At 35.6% G+C, this 21818-nt stretch overlaps 1 protein-coding gene across 1 annotated transcript in view; it reads left to right on the forward strand.

Annotated features, from left to right (window-relative positions):
* gabrb3 (gamma-aminobutyric acid type A receptor subunit beta3) overlaps positions 1 to 21818 on the forward strand; it is a 92094-nt gene that overhangs the window by 30544 nt on the left and 39732 nt on the right. The window contains 1 exon segment of the mRNA XM_056460173.1: positions 18367 to 18587. Within this exon segment, the coding sequence (XP_056316148.1) occupies positions 18367 to 18587 (221 nt within the window).

Genomic DNA, 21818 nt, shown 5'->3' on the forward strand with positions numbered 1-21818 from the left:
CTAACCACAGATTTATGGGATCTGAAAAATATCAATCTGTTAACATTTTTTATATTTTAAATAAGGAAAATAAACACGCGTTATGCATGTTGTGACCCAAAAAGTTTACAGGTTTACAGTATACATTACAACATACTTTGTAGAAGCCCAAAAGAAATAATGCTAATCAAAAGGAAAAGAGAGTTGGCTCTCTATAGAACAAAAATTATTGATTTTATTTTATTTATTAAAATTTTTGCATTTCAGGAAAAAGCTTCGGTTTGGATGTGACAAATGAAAAATTGGCACTCGTATGACTTTTAATCAAATCAAATATAATTGTTTGAAAACACTGACAGAGACATTTTTGAGTATTTTTACACTATGTGATGTTTTATAAACAAATTTCGGGAGGAGCACGCGCAGAAGTTTCAGTATCAAATACGTCATTGACAATTATTCTATTATCCAATCAGTTCTTGACTAAACCCCCATATATACCAAAGCTGTCTTACCTGCAGCATCTTACGACTTTAGCATCCCTCCACCACCCCGTCACCTCACCTCTTAAGCATTACAATCCCGGGGGGAGCGTTCTGGGGCCGGGCTAGATACTTCGCTCGAATCCCTATTCCTCTCTGTTTCCTGATAAGAGGAATAACTCGAGTTTGGGTGTCTTCCCCGAGCTCAGAGCCCTCTCCCTGGACAGCACGCCAAATACGCTTTATTCTGAAACTATTCCAAGTGTGAACTCGTGAATGTAGAATTGAAGCCTACACAAACTTAGAAAAGATTTGCTTATTTTGGTGAAAACTTTTTTCATTATTTGCATGGAATTACAAATAATACATCCAAATTTTCTAATTGTTTAAAAATGCAAGTGGTTAGCCAGTCATTGTTACACATGCTCTCTACAAACACATAGGAAACAAATTATATATATTTTTTTAGTTATTTAATGAATGTCCAGGAATAACCAACACAAATCGACAGGACAGGACAGAATGAAAATTACTGTAAACATTAAGAGTTGACAAAGAACAGCCAAAACTAAAGAGTATGAATACACTAGATATGAATAACCAACAACAAACAGGGGTGTGAAGACAGGTGAAACTAATGAATACTAAAAAATGGTGGAAAAACAGAACAAAGAAGTCACATGATCAAACACAACACATGGAACACATGCCAGGGGAAAACACAGAATCATGATGATCATACACACAATAAAAAACTAATTAAGCTATTTAAAAAAAGCTGCTTTGAAACAATAATTATTGTGAAAAGAGCTATACAAATAAACTTGAATTGAATTTAATTCAATTCAATTCAATTCAATTCAATTCAATTCAATTCAATTCAATTCAATTCAATATGCCAGTGGGTGTTTAATTCTACAATCCGCCATGCCTATTAAAACAGTGTGTTCTGATGTGATGAGTCAAAATATGACAGAAAATATCCTATTACATCTAAATTAAGATGCTTATTGATGTGAAAAACTTCATACAATTTACTGTATAAGTGGACTTGACTGAACAGCTCAAAATGAACGAAAAAAAAGCAGTTCATAACACAGTTAAGAAGACATCCCAGTGTTTTAAAACATGCCAAAATGTCCTGTTGGCTAAATTCAAGCTCCTGTTGAAAGTCTTAGAAAGTGCAACAGACATACGTCCACACATCCACCACACACACACACACACACACACACACACACTGCAAAGCCCCTGGGCTTATCCCTGCAGAGCACTAGTAGGCAATGGAGAGGACAAGCAGCAAGATCACGCTGTGACATCAGCCTCTTTGAACACCATGTTAACCACAGCCTGTTGAGTTGCAGAGCTCTAGGGATGAGTGCCTCTCGCTCCGCTCTCAGGAATTCAGCCGCTCTTATTAGGACGTTTTTTTTTTCCCAGTTGTCTTTCTTCCACGTTGTTGTTTGCATGAGAGGAAGCACGTATACTGTAGATGTCAGGAGAAAAATCAATATCATATGAAAGAAAACTGGCTTTATGAGTGACCTGAACCTTGAGCTGCCAGATGTAATTTCTGAGCATAGGATGCAAGAGTCCAACACTTCTGAAGTCAAAGGTACTTCAAGCCATTAGGGGTTTTCTTAGGTGTTATAAGCAAGAAGTTCACTATTTGAACTATTTGAGTTCTTTTCTGAATGATTTTGTTTCTTTAAAATGGATGCATTAAAGGTAGGGCTGGACGATTTGGCCTAAAATCAAAATCTCGATTAATTGAATATTTTAACTCAATTACGATTAATGAACGATCATTTTATTTATTTATTTTATGTTTTTGCCCTTAGTTTTTGCCAGGTTTTGTACAGTAAATAATCTCACATATTACAAGAGAGAGATTTTTGAATGAAGGGTGCATTACTTGATTTTAAAATAATTGAAGGAAACACACACTATCAACTATTTATGATTATTTATTAAACATCAGCGTTGAACAACTGAAATGAAAACATACATTGCCTAAAACGTGGCTGTCATCACCATCCACCGTTGTTGCCACTACCAAACCGACCAATCACAAAGCTTGCACTATGCGCCGTTGTGATGTGTAGTTACATTTTTTTGAGAGATGTGCGGTTATGCGAAGGCTGCACTTGACTGTACGTGTGCGCTTGGTAGAAGCATAATATTCTAATAATATAATAAGTATAAATCATATTATATTAAGTATAAATGAGCCTTAACAGAACATGGTCACGTGACTTCACTTGCGGTAGGGAAAGTAATTGAAAAAATTGACCTGGAAAAATTAGATTATAGGTTCTGAATGCTGATTTCGATTACTTATAAATTAATTGCCCTGCCCTAATTAAAGGGATGGTTTACTTAAAATTAAAGATTTGCTATTATTTACCATCAGTTGTAGACATATTTTTGCTTCACTAAAACATTAAAGAAGAGTTTTAGCTAAAACTGTGGTCTTTGCTGATTCACATAATATAAATCAAAGGCTATTGGCACTTTGAAAGTTGAAAAAACACTTACAGTAAAACAAAATTGTACAAAAAATATAAAAAATTTCATTTAAATTCTTCTTACCATTCAGTTGTTCCAAACCATTTTACTTTTCTTTGCTTTTTTTCTGTTGAACACAAAAGAAGACATTTGGAAGAATGTTGGATATATACTTCCTTTCAAAAAAATATTTTTGCCTCTTGTTCAAACTACTTATTTAAAATGGCCAGAATCAACACAATTCTTGACTTTTTCGGGAGACAGCTTAACTGTTAATTATGTTCAATCCACTTAAATTTGTAAAAACTATTAAGTTAATTTAATGTGTTGGGAATTTTGTGGAACCAGCATTTTTTGTGTGTGTGTGTATTTTGTTTTCTGTGGAGGTTTTCCAACATTCTTCAAAATATCTTCTTTTGTATTATACATTTCAGGAAGTTGTGATACTTTCTTTCACCATACTGTACCTTCTAATGCCCATTCATGTTTTTATCTTCCTATAATATAGTCAATTGGTTTCTGTCTGACTTGTTCTTCATGCTGTATTACTAACACTGGAATAGGCTTCACACCAAGTCATGCATTCACAAACTGCAACTTGATCGATGCTGAAATGTAATTGGATGCTAATTTAGTTTATCAGTTTCATAAGAAAGCCAAATGTAGATCAGTTGCAAACAACACTTCTTTTGGTTTTATAAAATCAGTGTGTCATTCATGTTGTTGTCTGTTGCTGCATTCATTTTTGCCCATTGAGCATGTTCAGTTGGAGTTTTTGAGTTGAGGAATGCCTGAGCAATAATGTACGGTGGTTGTCCACATTAGTGTTTATTGGTGTGGCATGAATTGGACTTCACTGTACATTGCTAAATTAACAATAACTACGTTTGTTAATGGACATCAGTAATCAAATGATTTACCTTAAACTGAATAAGACAATTATATTATTAAGGTGTTTATATGAGTTGATTTTTGAATGGTCCTTTCATGTTCCACATTGTACCACATTGATTGATTAACGTCATTACATCACCACGCTATCCAATGGTACTTCCTGAGTGTCATGTAATTTCGGGTGTTTCAAACTTCAGTTGCAGTTCAGCAGTTTCACTTTCATTCAGCAACATTTCATTCATATCCCCATGACAAATTCAGAAGTACTGGGTGCGAATATGAATTAAGGATTAGTAGGAGAGAGTTGTTTATATAGAATTTGACATTACATACAACATTGTGTTCAGCAATGGAGAGTTTGAGGAGTCCCCAGGACTCCCACAGCAGGTGGCTGTGGTCCTGTACAGACTCGGTAGGTACAGAAAATACAGTGTCAAACAGCTGTGTGTGTGTATGTGGCCTATCCTGTCACAAAATACATCAAAAAATCCTACACAATGGTAATAGTCTGATAAAGGTGTTTGCATTTCATGTCTGCACTTCAATAATGCAACTAAAATAGGACTATTCCACATGTCTTAACTCGATTTGTCTTTACTATGGTTATGATCTTTTCCCAGTACTGGGCTGCAGCTGGAAGGGCATCCTCTGTGTAAAACATACAGTATGCTGGATAAGTTGGCGGTTCATTCTGCTGTGGCCACCCCTGATGAATAAAGAGACTAAGCCAAAGGAAAATGAATGAATGATTATGACTTTAGTCTGATTAAGTTAATCAAAGGTATCTGTTTACTTGCAATTCTTAATCGTATTAAAATTCAAGAGTTCACCTCTAGCTGATGATTGTCCCGGGAAGATTCTTGAGCCATTTCAAAGGGAGAGAGGGGAGTCTGAGCTCAGGTAGGTCTTGAGAGCTCCCCCGAATTCATTCGCTCAGCCTATTCCTTGATTATTAGAGGTTGCCATACCAGCATATGATTAAGTGGTGAATGCCCAGTATTAAAACACCTATTAACTGTGTTAATTTAGGTTATTCAATTTACCTATAGCACATGTCTCGAACAAGCGACCTTCTTGTTGTGAAAATGCTAGTTACTGAGCCACTGTGTTCCCCTGTTCTGGATTAATTTAGGAAATTTATAAGGGGTTGCCACAGTGGAATGAACCACCAACCAGGGGCGAACTGGGACAGTATTTTTGCCTGGGACAGTTAATGAACCTCAAGCCATTTGAGTGAAAACCCGAGGGGGGGGGGGTGGCATATATCGGTAAGTGAAGAGTGTGGGGACGGTGATGGGGGGCTAGCAATCTGTAAGAGAAGAGCTTAGGGTGCGGGTTTGGTGATGGGGGTGTCAGGCCAAATTCACATTGGCAGGCCACATTGACCATCAGGCAAACTGGAAATCTCCCGGTGCTCCCTATGGCCAGTCCACCTCTGGCATCAACTGTTCCAGCATATGTTTTATGCAGCAGATATCCTGCCGCAACTGCAACCCAGTAGTGGGAAACGCCCATACACTCTCACATTCACACACAAACTCAAACACTACAGCGTATTTAGTTCATCCAATTCACCTATAGCACATGAATTTGGACTGTGAGGACACCCACGCCAACACAGGAAGAACGTGCAAACTCCACACAGAAATGCCAACTGGCCCAGACGGGACTAGAACCAGCAAACTTCTTGCTGTGATGCGACAGTACTAACCACTGAGCCATCGGGCTGCCCCTATAAACATACTCATTCATAACTACACTATAGTAACTACACTATATATGTGTGTGTATAATGTATATACTAAGGTGAATGCATTGAAAAGACTTATTATTGACCTTCATTAACTACAATGCTTTCACTGCTTGCTTTTGATTCACTACTGTAACAAAAACCAGTTAATAAGAATCATTCATTCTGTAATCACATGTCCAAAATAAGTAGCAAAGCATAAATGCAACCCAGGCTCATTCTGAAAACGTAGTGCTGCGAACATTTCTAGAGACTGAATTATGTAGCCGGGGGAATGTATGGCTGCATTTCATTTTTTTAAACAAACGCTACGGGACAGTGTGACACTGTTCCTTTTCACGCTTACTGGCTGACCGCTTACCTCGTGTGAAGGGCTTTCCCGCTGCAACCAGTTTGTCCAGTTAGCTCGTCGTGTACGTCGGCGGGCTTTGTCAGCCTGATCTCACGAGAAAACATAAGTATTTTACATTTTGTCAGTTTAGTGGCTAATTCGTATGAGTTCGGTTGTACAAAATTGTACGATTTTAAAAAGGAGGCGTGGCACCTAACCCCACCCCTAAACCCAACCGTCATTAGGGAATGAACAAATCGTACTAAATTGTGCGAATTAGATCATACGTATTCATACGAATTAGCCACTAAATCAAAAAGTTATGAATTGCCGTGAGATTGTTTTGGCTTTTGTAAATCATTGGTTGGGTTTTAGGGAAGTAAGTGGGTGGGCGGGTCAATCGATAAAATTGGATGGGTTTAGGGAAAGAAGAGGGTGGGTCAGTTGATTGGTCGGGCAGTCATTCAGTCAGTCAGACAGACGTTCGGTCGACAGCGTCCTTTGGTGGGTTTACTCAAGAACTGCGGGCACAAATGGCACTCGTGAGAGAAATTTGAGATATGAAAAAGCGCACGCATTTGCCTCTCGTGGATTCGCGAAAAAAACTGCAAAAATACGTACCTCCCGGGAGTCCGGGACGTATTTCGTGGTCTCCAGAAACGTCCACGGGACTATGTTTTCAGAATGAGCCTGGGTTGCATAAATGAATTCAATGCATCTGTAAATGTCATTCATTTCTGACCCAGGAGAGTTACCGGCATGCAGACCTAAACATTAATGTGGGATTAGAAAAAATGATTACATGATTTTATACATTAAAAAATACACATTTAATTTTTATATGCAAGTGTTTCACGCAGCAGCTTCTTGTTTAAATGTAACAGCTATGACATGGGAGTGCTTATTTATACACACAAACGTGTTGTATGTGTTATATCTCTGCAGTTAAATACCCACAGCACGCATCAGTGAAGTTTAGTACATGACATGCACACTCTGCACAGAGGAATCACTCCTGCTGCTGTTATTCTGGTATTCCCAATAGACGTGGTGATGGTGGTGGTGGTAAGTTGACGTAAATGCTGTGTGACTGGCGTGCTGAAAGCTTGTCTTTGTATGAGTGCACGCACCCCTCACCCAGCTGATGACACCATCACCTCATCCTCCCAGAGGGGCCCGTTCATTGACAGGACTCTGCTTTTCGATGATTGATCCTCTTCCTCACAAGCTTTTACGTTTTCATATATCATGTAGGGTGTGAAGGGTTTCTATGAGTGCTTCCAAATGTTAAATAATAATAATTAAAAAAAATAATAATAATAATAACAATAATATCATTATTATTATTATTGTTGTTGTTTTTTTTATTATTATTACTATTATTATTATTATTATTCATTCATTTCTTTTCAGATTAGGCCCTTTATTATTCAGGGGTCGCCACAGCGGAATAAACCGCCAACTTATCCAGCATATGTTTTACGCAGCAGATGCCCTTCCAGCTGCAACCCAACAATAGAAAACACCCATACACTCCTGCATTCACACTCATAAACTACAGTCAATTTAGTTTATTCAATTCACCTAGCACATGTCTTTGGACTGTGGGGGAAACTGGAGCACCTGAAAAAAACCCATGTGAACACAGGGAGAACATGCAAACTCCACACAGAAATGCCAACTGACCCAGCCGGGGGTTGAACCAGTGACCTTTTTGCTGTGAGGTGATCGTGCTACCAACTGTGCCACCATGACGCCCCTATTATTATTATTATTATTATTATTATTATTATTATTATTATTATTATTATTATTATTATTATTATTATTATTATTATTATTATTATTATTCTTTTTTTATTATTATTATTATTGTGGTTATCACATCATTGGAGATCAGATAATAATAATTATTAATAATATTATCTGATTTTTAAAGTTGTGACATGACCTGTTAAAAAATGACAATATTGTTTTTACAATAATAATAGTTTAGGTGTATGACGAGATCTCGGGCTATGAAATCTTGTAAGAGTAAATCGCAACGAGAGTTCTTGTCACGGTGAAAAGTTGTCTTGTGAGTTGTGATGTTATGATGGAGCTCGAGGGCGAAATTTAGCACTGAAAATTGGATGCGGGATTGGATTTGAATCGCAAATCAAGTGCTTTGCACATACTTGACAACCCAGGCTGGCTTCGGTGTTGCGTGTTGCTTGAACGGGTATGATGTAACTGCTTTTTTTCGCCAAAGTTCAAAGGTTGCCGTATCCAAAAGCAGAGGCTGCTACAACTGCCACCACACAAATTAACCGATGGAATAGCACTTTAGATATGCTTAAAATCATAATTGTTGAAAATACAAATTGAATTAAGATGTATAATATTCCTATTTTATTGAAATGCATGTAATTGAAGTCATGTAAACAAGACACGTAAACTCTGTAATCAAACTATTGTACCATCATGTAGGACTTTTAGCCCCAAATTCCATTAAAACAGCTCTCTCCTATCAGTCCGTACTCGCATCCAGTAGCTCAGAGTTTGTCCAGTTTGTAGAGTTTATAGCAAAATATTTTGCAGTGTTTGCATGTCCTTTATGGCATAATTCATTTAAATAGAAGTAAAATAAAATTCATTACAAGTTGATTTAGAAATGCACCTAAATATTTTTGCATTTTGTGATTTTTTTTTTGTTTTAGTTTTTTAGAATAAAAATCTATTTTCCATTCATATATTAGCAAAATATTTTGCAGTGTTTGCATGCCCTTCACAGCAAAGAATTCCATGAAATAGAAGTAATATAACATTCATTACAAGTTGGTTTTAAAAAAACACCTTAATAGTTTTGCATTTTTTCAGTTGAATGAACACAATTTTTCATTCATTTATTTCATCATTGAGGATTTCGAAAAATAGTATAAAAATCTAAACCCAATCATGTCTCGTCTCGTGGAGTAAGCATCTCATCACACCCCTAATAATAATAAAATCTGGTCCCTACACTGCAAAAAAAAAAGTTTTTTATTAATTAGATTTATTTTATCTTGTTTCTAGACTAAATATTTTAACACATAAGTAAATCAAGAAGCATTTTCTAGACAAGCAAAACAATATTGTTTTGTTTTAAGAAATAACATGCCAAATTTAAGTGGATTTTTCCTTAAAACAAGCTAAATAATCTGCCAATTGGGTAAGCAAAATAATCTTATGTCAAAGAAAAAAAAAAGATTATTTTGCTTACCCCATTGGCAGATACTTTAGATTGATTTAAGGAAAAAAACTAATTTTGACATATTATTTCTTAAAACATGATCATATTTTTTTGCTTGTTCAGTAAATGCTTCTTAATTTAAGGATTGTTTAATATTTGTACTAGAAGAAAGGCAAAACTTTATGTAAGAAAAGCATTTTTTGCAGTGTATAAATCTTATGTAAAGTGTTTGTAATCTACATGACACAAAGGTAAATCCATGCCTCTGTTGTGTTGTGAGCTCCCATGTGTTTGATATCAGCCCCAACATTAATAGATTGTCAGTTTCAGATGTGAAATATTGTCTTTCTGTTTGTTTCTCCTGCATTTCATCTGTGATTTTTATCTGTGGGACAGAGGAAATGGTGTATATGTCAAAATGTGGTGTCACTTTATCATAAGGGAATTCCTCTCAGCAGAGAACTACAGCAATGATTTACTGAGATGCAGCAAGCCGCATCCTAAGACGCTTCTATTTTTAGCTGTTTTCGTTTTGCCGTTTGAATATACTGCTTTAAAATTTTGCCTAGCAATTAATAATTAATGCATGCACTTATGTTTTCTGTGACCAATACAGCACAGTTCCCTAGATATCAAAAGTATCAATTCACTCGGCTGCATATATTTATTTCTTTATTAAACAGACATGAAAGTGACACTGACTTTTTAAGTTGCTGGTTTGTCCGGATTAGCATTGTCACAAACTTCAAATTCTTTGATAGGAAACTAGAAATGTTCTGATCATGATTTTGGCAGCTGTTACCAATTACTAACTTCTTGTCATGGTGATCAGCTGAGAATGTTTTATGCAGTGTTCCCATAGACTTCCATTCATATGCACGCGAATGCGTCAGACCGGAAATGCAAGGTCATGCGTTAAGTTTCACAGGTCGCTGCGGTACAAAGTTCAAGCTTGGTGAACTCTGACCTGCAAAATCACTTCATGCGAGAGTCATGAGACCAATCGAGGATCAAAACATGACCTCTCTGGACAGAAATTTAAAACATGGAGCAATTGCTAGCTTTTTTAAATGTCTAATCATCTTGTTTAATCCCGCCCCTTTTCGCAGAACCGCAGGACAGAATTTCACATGCTCAAACTGTAGTGTGACCGCAGCTTAACGCGAGTTCCGTAATAATATAACTTTTCTAAGTAACAAGTAACACATTCCTTTTAAAATGTACTTTTTAGTTTAAATAATCAGCTTTTAAAAAATAAATTGCTGAATTAAAACTAAAGTAGTCACAATGAATGACACAGTCAATGAGAGAATGTGTTCATTATTTTAAAGTTCTGAAAGAGATCAAGCCTCAGCCTGGCAATAAAAAGTAACACAAAAGTAACTCAAGACTAACGTGATGCATTACTTACTATAAAAAGTAACACAACTAGTTACTTTTTTAGGGAGTAACTCAATATCGTAATGCATTACTTTCAAAAGTAACTTTCCCAACACTGGTTATATGGGTGCATTTCTATATGATACCATAAAAATATCAATAATCATTGCCACCGATAACCTATGTGGTGGTCTAACATAGAGCACAACTGCACTGTGGACATCCTGAGTTTGAATCCAGAGTCATGGACTTTTTTGAATCCCATTCCTGTCTCTCTTTCCAACTTTGCTTCCTGTCAGTTTTATATTGTCATTATCATAATAAGGCAAACATGCCAAAAATAAATCTTAAAAAACTAATCCATACTCAATATCACTGTCAATAGGTCTTAATTTTTACTGGTCTGGCCTGGCCTATTCAGGTTTTTACTCTCCCTGCTAATTTAGGTGTAAAATGTACTTTTTAATAAGCTGTTTTGCTGTTTTAAACCATGTATCATTCTAAAAAAATTGATTCAATCCTTGATTCAAATTGTAGTAACAGAGAAGATAAGCCTAACATGCTTTATATAATATTCAAATATTATTCAAGTGAACAGTCAGTGTTAAATACGCATACATGTCCAATAACCAGTGTTGGGTAAGTTACTTTAAAAAGTAATAGATTACAAATAACTGACTACTACTGGAAAATTGTAATATAATTACATTAATTACTTCATGTAACAAGTAATCAGATAATTAATTACTTTACTTTGAAGTTACTTTTAAAACCTCTTTCAGTCATTTAATACTCACTGAAAAACATGACAATGGGTTGATCACAGCAGCTTCACATATTCAAAAGACTTAAAAGGAGTTCACCCAAAAAAATTTAATTCTTTCATTATTCACTTGTTCCAAACCTGTTTGTCTTTGTTTTTTAACACAAAAAAGACATTTAGATGAAAACTGGATACCTATAACCATTGACATCCAAAGGATGCAAAAACACTGTAGTGTTTGGGTGTTCTGTGTTTGTCTGAGGTAATTAGTTTACTAAAATGTGTATATTCCATACAAAGTATGAAGCTGATCGCTAAGTTCTTGTCACGTGACTTGCGTTTTTTCAACTGGGGGTGCCTGGAAACAAAAGAAGCAATATGTGAACGGCCAACACAACTAAATACAACAGAATAAATAGCAGTTAAAAACGTTTAACATGTTTAACGTGGGTGGTTTGGTCTTTTGTTGTGGATAAATGTATTGTAATAACTACTGTCACTGTGTTTAAAGACAGATATTGTGTTTTAAAGACTTGAATTTTAAATGACAGGTATGAATACTGAGGGAAAATGATGTATCATTTCAAATATTTGACTATAATTCATTCATTTTCCTTCGGCTTAGTCCTTTTATTTATCAGGGGTTGGCACAGCGGAATGAACGGCCATTTAATCCAGCATATTTTTTACACAGCGAATGCCCTTGTAGTTGCAACCCAGTACTGGGAAACATCCATACGCGCTCATTCACACGCATACATTACGGCCAATTTAGCTTATTCAATTCACCTGTACCACATGTCTTTGGACTGTGGGGAAAACCGGAGCACCCAGAGGAATCTCACACATGGGGAGAACATGCAAACTCCACACAGAAATGCCAGCTGACCCAGCTGGGACTCGAACCAGCAACGTTCTTGTGACCTTCTTGTAAGGCAACAGTGCTAACCACTGAGCCACTGCGTCGCCCTATTTGACTATCAATACCTATAAAATTTTATCCATGCTTTTGACAGCACCAGTCTGCAACAGGTTACATAACATTACTGGATCACACAGTAAAGACCCATTAAGTATACCATAACAAGATCTTCAAGACACCTCGCTGCAGAGCATGCTAATGCACTCACACATCCGAAGAAACTGAAGACAGAAGTCACAGATGGAGAGATCCATGAGTAAATGTCACACTTTTGTACATTATTGAACACTCATACATAGCTTAGACCCATGTGATGTGGTTTATGCTTAGCACTGAACAACATAACAATTGGTAAGTTGTGACCTATTGAAAATTGTTTCCAGCTCCAAGCTTCTACTCCTGTTAATTGAGTTAACTCAACCACATGACCACTCTTTAGTCCAGAGATGCCCAAACTAGTTGGCCCATGGTAACCTGTAATTTGGCCCACCATCCCATCTGAGAAGAGAGGAATAATGATGGCAATGGTTGGAGCCTGGTTGGAGCGAATGCCTTTAACTGAGATCGTAATTTCTATTTTAACATAACCTTTTTGGTTTGTTTTATTGCTGAGCTACCAAAAAGCAAACTGAATTTAAATGTTTCAATTACATTTTTGTAAATTATTAAATATATAAATATATAAGGCAAAAACAGGAGCAGCTTGACTAGTATAAGCCCATTCTGTTTTAAATGAGATTGTTTTTCACAGTAATAAGTTCATTACAAAATTAAAAGATATAATCTGCATTAGGTAATATAAAGCAATGTTTTCTAGTTATTTTTATATATTAAATAAATTAGGATAATTTAGCAATAGAGTTTGGTGTAATTACCTTCGGCCCACGACACGACAAGTTTGTTTTTTGGCCCTTCATAAGAAAAGGTTTGGGCACCCCTGGTTTAGTCCTTTCACCCCCAATGTGAATATTTTACAAAATCATGGTGTTTACTACAGTCTCTGGATCCCAGACACCAATATTTTAACCATTTATGAAAGATGAATCACTGTCTGTCCATCTGAGAATAAACGTGGATGTAAAACATTATGGTTAGGATTTTCAGTGGTATTTCAGCACACTGTGAGCATTTAATAGTACTATTTGTACTATGGTGTTAGTGAAACCAACAGGGGGCACTCAAGGTGCGGTCTGTGTGGATCCTAACGCTCCAGTATAGTGAAGGGGATTCTATACAGCTCAGTTTGGATGAGACGTTACACGGAGGTCCTGACTCTCTATGGTTGTTAAAAATACCAGGATGTCCCTCGAAAAGAGTAGGGTTTAACCTCAGCCTCTGTCCATCATGGCCTCCTAATCATCCCCATATCATAATTGGCTTCATCACTTTGTCACCTCTGCACCAGTCATCTGCCGCAATATGGCTTCCGTCGTGTCATCCAGGTGGATGCTGCACACTGGAGGTGGATTAGAAGAATTCCCCCAAAACTGTGTAAAGCTCTTTGAGTGTCCAGAAATGCGCTATAAAAATGTAAGGAATTATTATTATTATTATTATTATTATTATTATTATTATTATTATTATTATTATTATTATTATTATTATTATTATTATTATTATTATTACTACTATTTGTTGTTGTTGTTGTTGTTGTTGTTGTTGTTTGCTTTGTTAGCCATTAGAGTGTTTGGACCCAGAAACAGAGGCACTTAACAAGCAGACACAGTTAAACCACATGATAGATACTATCAATCATTACTTCAGAAGAAAGCCAGAAGTTTGTTGAGGAACAAAAAGCCTGAGCACCAGACAAGCATTCAAACAAGTCATTTTGCACAGTCTTCACAGAAAAGGTCAACCATTTATTATTAGGATTTTTTAAGGGAGGGGGTAATTTATCTCATGAAACTAGGCATCTAGGAGTACAGTAAATATTGAGTTGACGACTGCTGTAGCTACTGCTTGACTAATGGACTAGGATGATGCAGCGCATGATTATGTATATTCATTCATAACATTATTGCTGTGTTGTTTGTAATGGAAATGTCTCCATGCAGTGATGTTGATGATATTATATGCAAAATAGTTGCACATGATTGATCTCCACCAGAAAACATTAGCAGACACAAATAGCCCCACACACAGGTATTTGAGAGATGAAGATCCCGGCACCATCTGCAGACATGCATGTGATTTACTTGGTACATTTGTTGTTTCTACTTTGTAGAATAAAAAAAGGTATAGCTATTCTGGCAAGCTACACTACAGGCTATTTTGATAACAGAATTTTTTTTATAGATAATAGATGATAGAATAGTTCCGGATATTTACAATTGAATATTTTTCCCAATATATTTTTTGTCATTATAAGTCTCATTATATTATGATCATTATTATGATATTATTATCATATAAATACATTGCTCAGCATAATTGAGTACACCCCATTTTGAAAATTAATATTTTTATCCATTTCTCAGTGAATATAGGCAATGTATTTTGGTGCATTTAAACAAAACAGATTCATTAAACAGATACATTTACTAAAATAATGTTTTAGTCACCAAACATATTTATAAATTAAAAGATAATACAATTAAAATTCAAGCAAAGTATTCAAATAAAATTTTCTTTTTTTTTTTTTTGCTTCTCTAGATATTTTTTTCTTTTTAAAATTTGTATTTAATATTTTTTAATAACATATACATTTGGGTGTACTAGTTTATGGCCCGTTACTGTAAGTTATTTTGTTAGATAAGCTGGATTTTGGCTAATCTAATGTATATGCACAAATATAATATTGTATAGCTTCCTATTAAAAATGTGAATTTAAAAGAGAGATTTGTGAGGGGTGTACTTGTACTATATATGCTGAGCACTCTACATTAATATTTTCATTTTAGCATCTTTATTCCAGACTTTAGTTCCACAAGTTATCAATTAATGTTCCATTCTAAGACATCGAAGTATACTACAAGTTTTGCAGTGCAGTTTGTGTGCAAGTCTGAAACAGAGATCAGCCATTTAAAACAGATAGTTTGAGCGTTTGGAACAAATAGCATCCATTTCCTGTGCATCTCTAACTGTTGTCTTCGTGTATTTTAAAAAGATGTACTTTCAGACTACTTTAGGTCCACTCTATCTCACCACGGTCCACTCACTTCGAAATTTCAGATAGGCAAAGTAGGCAAAGTCCTTTTAAGGCAAGTCATTTTACTTGGCGGCCATCTTTAAAACACCTCTCGGGCAGTATGCTAGGGCATTTTTTCAGAATGGGGAAACATCAAATTCTCCAAAATTGTTTGCCAAGCTTAAGATTACTTTAATTATTTGGAATCACCAATAAAATTAAACAACAACTGTCTCATAAGTTTCATTTAAAATTTTTTCGAATCAAACAAAATCAGGTTGCCCGAGCTAATGTACATGCGCATTCGAAAGGAACGAGATCACGACACCAACCTCATTTATGGTCGTTCTACACATTATCATCCTCTGAATAATGCTTCGTCAGATCACTTCTGAAGTAATTCACAACTTGGTTTTGATGGTAAATCTCCTCCAGAAATGAAAGGGACTCTTTGTTTACAAGTTTGTGGGCGTTTGAGTAGTTGCTATCATGTGATGTGTGTTTGACAGGATGGACTGTACCCCGTGTTCGTTTCATAAAGATTACAAAACCAAGAAGCTTCTTTTTTCAAGTGTTGTTGGTTCATTTAAAAGTACAGATTTCAAGCTTTATTTGGACATATTTCTTATGTCTGTGAAACAAGTATTCACTGAGATTCCAGTGCTTTTGTTGACAACAAAAACTATTGTAAAAGCACACATCTGGTTCGAGCTTCTCCCTCAGAGAAACGTCAGTCTATAGCGATCAGTGATTGGCTCCTGTATTAGTAGGCAGGGCTTTATTCACCATATTGACTGTTACACTTTTCCCCATTCAGAACTATATGAGTGACATGTCTTGTGTATCCTGTAGTCTTTGGTGTGGGGTATAATGTGTTGTGAGAAAGATTTGTATCCATCAGTGTCGTTTAAGGGATTAATTACAAAAAGCCTTACAGAAAGAGCTGAATGAAAGAAAGGAGGATAAGAAGCAGAGGAAAGGATAGGGCTGGAAATAATGTAAGAGGGAATGGCAGACATTAGTAATCATAAAGAAGGTGTCCCTGTCATGTCATCCCCCCTCATCTCGTTAGCTAATGAACTCCGCTTACACGCTCTCTTGCACAGGCTGATCTGAAGTCAGCCCTCAGGGCCTAAAGCAGCTCTAACATATGTTTCTAAGTGAATTACTTCTTATTACATCAACAGGTTGTGCACATTGTAGAGGACAGCATGTTAGGTCTTCATTTTACCCATGAGCACCTATTACAGCAGTTCAGCAGACACACAAAATAACACACACTTCCTCCTGGATTTCAACCAGGTTCGACTCCGGCCCAGGGGACAAATGAGGTCCATAAATTTGGTGATTTCAGCCTTTTTAAAATTCATTGGGTCTCAGAGGCGGCCCAAATATAAGAGCTATCATGGCAGTGCTGTAGTTTGATTGAATTCCTATACTGTGAATTGCTGAGGTCATATAGTATGGTTGTACGAGCTGATGTCGAGTGGACTACTGAGACTATAGCAGTGCTAATGGAAATCTATAGTCAGTTCAGACTGCCTTGCTGGCGGTGATGGCCACGCAGCGTCTTCGCTGCAAACAGACTTGAGGAATGGAGGCTGAAGGCAGCTTGTTTCCAATTGAATCTTGACGCTTCTTTAAATATCACTCAGACAACAGAAAATCTATTCGCTGAAGGCCGCAGCCTTTGGGTTTCTATTTCTGACCTTGACACTTTTGACCCTTTAGGAAAAACAGAGGCTTTTAGGTCTCTTATCCCTACCACATGTACTTTAGGCATACTATGGACACTGCTTGATTGGCTGAAACTAAGTGAGCAGCTGAATGCTTTAATAAAAGGCTCTTTAACAAGGCTGTTAGCACATGTAATTTTCATTTTACATTTTTTTTATTTTATTTTTTATTCATTCATTCATTCATTCATTCATTCATTCATTCTTTCATTCGTTGGTTGGTGGATTTGATTGATTGATTCATTCATTCATTCTTTCTTTCTTTCATTCATTGGTTGGTTGTTGGTTGATTTGATTGATTGGTTGATTCATTCATTCATTCATTCATTCATTTGTTCGTTCATTCGTTTGTTAGTTGATTTGATTGATTTATTGATTGATTAATTGATTGATTGATTTATTCATTGTTTCATTTATTGCTTGGTTGGTTGGTTGGTTGGTTGATTAATTAATCAATTCATTCATTTTACTCACAACATATATAGCACAATATATAGTTTCAGCATCAATATCGCAATATGCGTATCCGCAGTAGTCAGACCAGTATTATAATTGACCAGTAGCCACATTTGAAAACACTCATGATATGTCAGTGCAATGTTCAATTGCAGTGTTTTCCAATATCGTGCAGCCCTATGTACAGTATACTTTTTATTTATAATTTTGTGGCTAAATGTCATTTTTTTCTAATCATATGAAGGTACCAAAACTTTATTTATGTATGTCTTTAGGGCCTGCGACTGTGAGCATTTTTTAAAAGTCTCATCTTTTTTAAAAGTATTCAAGCATAAGAAATTACATCTCTAACTTTATAAAACTTTCATTGTATTTGAGTATATATACAATGAAAACTATAGAGTGCCATTTCACATTTGATCATTAAATTTGCTTATCTGAATATTGCTAGACATCCAGAAAATCATAAAGCACTGTGCATTGTCTTTATACAGTATCATTGCTGTACTGTAATTATTGATGCTTGTGATTGGTTAATTATATTTTGAGCAGATGCTCTCTCTTATAAAATCCTCCCAATGTATCTAAAATTATGAATTCTTTGCAAATAGACCTATTCATTTCATCTGGTAAAATTATGCTCAATATCGCAAAATAAATTCTAGAAAAATTAAATATCACAGTGTCAGTTTTTTTCAATATCGTGCAGCCCTATGTACAGTATTTACTTTTTTACTGTAATATTGTGGCTAAATGCTGGATGGCAGTTTTTTATCATACTGTTTTAAGAAATGAACTATTTGTTATTTTTGATTTTCTTACAGGACTACACATTGACCATGTATTTCCAGCAGTACTGGAGGGACAAGCGGCTGGCATATTCTGGGATTCCTCTCAATCTCACCTTAGACAACAGAGTAGCCGACCAACTCTGGGTTCCTGACACATATTTCCTAAATGACAAAAAGTCTTTTGTTCACGGCGTCACAGTGAAGAACCGCATGATCCGCCTGCATCCAGACGGGACAGTTCTTTATGGATTAAGGTAAGATTGAACTGATCACATAACCAGGGCCATTAACAGAGTGGGACAAACCAGATTTACTGACAACTACGCTGAGGATTTACTAAAGAAACACAGTTTAAAAAAGTACCAATGAAAAAGCATGGACACAGTTATTTTGACTGGCCTTGTTACACTTTTTTTACTATCAACATTTAAATGAGAAGACTTAATGAATCACCCAACATTATTCACTGCTGTAGATTTTTGGGAGTCAATTAACTGGTGTTTGTGTCATTATTTACTAAATGAAATGCATTTCTTAACCAATTTTGCACTTGCATTGTTAGATCACACCTTATAGTCATCGACTCTGCTTGTTTACAATCTAATTTGCGCTGCTCTTGGTAGATTGTATTCATCATTATGCAAATCCGATGCTGCATCTGTTTTTTTTTTTGTTTTTTTTCACATTGTCAGTACAAACACCAGCGATTTTAAAAAGACTCCGCTCACACAAACAAAACACAATTTTCAACTAAAAACAGATTTTTTAATGCTTTTCAGATATTCACACGTCTTTGTGTAAACTGCAAAAATAAAAAAGCATGTTATGTTCATATGCAGACAAAAATGGTGGATTTGGACTTAATGTGCACAGATGCTTATAAGATAGTAGTTGGGTTTAGATAGTGGGTAGGATCATAGACTGTAAAATATATGGACGTAGTATCTGTAACGCCACCCATAGGTTTCTGAAGAGCACAAATGAAGCTACAAGTAGGCGCGGACAATCGTGAATATCAACCAGGGGAGAAACGCTTAATACTGTGTTAGTAAATGCAAAACTATTTTTGAAATCCAGCATATAAAGAGCATCGAAACCTAGCTGTCACTCAAGTGGCCGCGCCCTTAATTGTACAGACTTAATATAACATAATAAAAACAAACGGATGAGTTGTAATAAAAATCACCCCCTCACAGTTGTTATGAACGGTAATATTAATATTATACACCAAAACCATCTTTTGTACCAGGCTGTAAACATGTTTTTATCAGCTGTAAAATTAGCCAATTTCGCATTGCAGTCAGTGAACATCTGGAGTTTATGGAGCCAGCCCCCAAAGGCGATTCGATGAATTGCAGTTTCAGATACTTCCGTATTAGCTTTTACAAAGGAGAGTGGTATGTTGCCGCTTGGGTTGGATTAGGGATTTAAATAAATAAAATCATCCTTTATTACTACTAATAAACAGACAATATCTAATTAGTAGGCAGGTATAAGCCAGTAGTTAGTAGCATGAATTGTGACTTAAAATATAGTGTTACTAAAAGTTCTTTACCTCATCATGTGAATGGGGATTGTTTCGAAAACCAAATAAAAAAAAGGAATGAAAACTTTGTCTCATGTAAAAGTACCCTAAAACTAGTGTATTTTAATAGCCTTGCCTATAAAAAATATTTACATGCATGGAGGCTGAAATAATATGCCATATATCAGACATGTGTACATCTTAAAGTACAATAAAACATTTAAGAATGGTTTAATTAAATAGTAATATATTTTAACCCTTTATAGGGCACTCATTGACAAACTCATTGGAAAATCCCTGGAGTGTTAGTGACTTTTTAAAGACTTTTAAAATAGGCAAGGCAAGGCAAAGCAAGTTTATTTATATAGCACATTTCATACACAGTGGCAATTCAAAGTGCTTTACATAAACAGGAATAAAAGAGACAAGAAAATAAAAACAAATAATAAAAGTGATAAAACCAGATTAAAGCATGTTTGTAATGTATTGAGGTCCTAGGCCATTAGTGATTTGTGCTCAGATTTTCTGGTTCTGGTCAGAATCCTGGCACAGTGATGAGCTTCAACTGTCTTTTTGGGAAGGCCAGTGAGGAGGCCGTTACAGTAATCTGTCCTGCTGGTGATAAAAGCATGAACAAGTCTTCACTGGAAACAAAGCATCTAAATCTTGCAATGTTTTTTTTATTGTGTATTGTGATCAATTACAAGAGTTACCATATATGGTTATTTACATGATAAAGGGTTAATTAATAAACTGGTCATACTTTACAATAAGCTTTCAGTAGTTAATTTTAGATAATTTATTTTATTATTATTTTATTATTTTTTATTATATATTTATTATCTAATTATTTATGTTTATTAATAATGAACAATACTAGTACAGCATTTACTAATCACAGTTCAACACAACTAATGCATTATTAAAATTTAAATTCATACTTGTTAATTTTAGCTAATGCACTAAAAGTTAACATAAACAACTTTATTTTCATAAACATAAATTCATGACATAAAAATATGATAATGAATGTGTTGTTCATGTTAATAAATTATTTTACCAACAAGAACTGATACAAATTATGAAATGTTACCAATAAACTGTGTTACACTGTATTTATATTCAACGTAGCGATTATAAATTCTTTTGTATTAAAAGCTACAGCATCTGGCATATACGTTAGTTTGTTTGTATTTCAAGTCTGACAGTTTGTAGCTTCAGTGGACACAGATCATGCCCTATTTTGGTCAGTGCACTCGCCTACTAAATTGCATAAGTGCTAATGTGTGCCTTTATCTTGTTAAAACCCTTTAGTGTTATCAGAGTGTGATCCTGAAGCGTGCGGAAGAGCAGGGTTCGCCTTCATCCTCTGTACCAGCTGGAGTGCACTTTCAGCCAGTTACCATGGCCTAATTTAGCCTTCCGTTTTGTTCCAAATGAGATCCCGTGGACTAATGCAGCCATATGCTAATGTATGGTTCTTGCATAAAAAAGTTTATTGAACCATTTCCGTCATTTTATGATTTATCTCCTCGCACTCGAATGAAACGTCAGCAGTCCACTGAACATCATTTTACAGTTCATCTAGGGAGTTCCCCTAGTTATATTGTAGTTTGACATGGAGATAGTGTGGATGGAGGGCTTTTATTTGTTTGCCAGAGCTGGGCGCCATTAAAGAAACAAGAGCTTGCATATTTATAGTGTGCTCTCATTAAAATGGCTCTGGAGATGGAATGAAGACACTCAGTTTCCTTTCATTTGCCAGTTTCAGGAAGAAAGGACCTCAGAAACACATTGTAGCAACAACCCATTGCAAAGTATTGTTATGTGCTTATGACAAAATGATTTGTGGTGATCCTTACAACTAAATCAAGGGGAGACCAAAACATTGAATTGATGCTTTAGTTTGTTGTTATTGGAAGGATAAAAAAATCTATTTAAAGACATGGTTCACCTACTG

Source organism: Danio aesculapii, chromosome 6 (assembly GCF_903798145.1).
Source record: "Danio aesculapii chromosome 6, fDanAes4.1, whole genome shotgun sequence".
Taxonomy (NCBI): domain Eukaryota; kingdom Metazoa; phylum Chordata; class Actinopteri; order Cypriniformes; family Danionidae; genus Danio; species Danio aesculapii.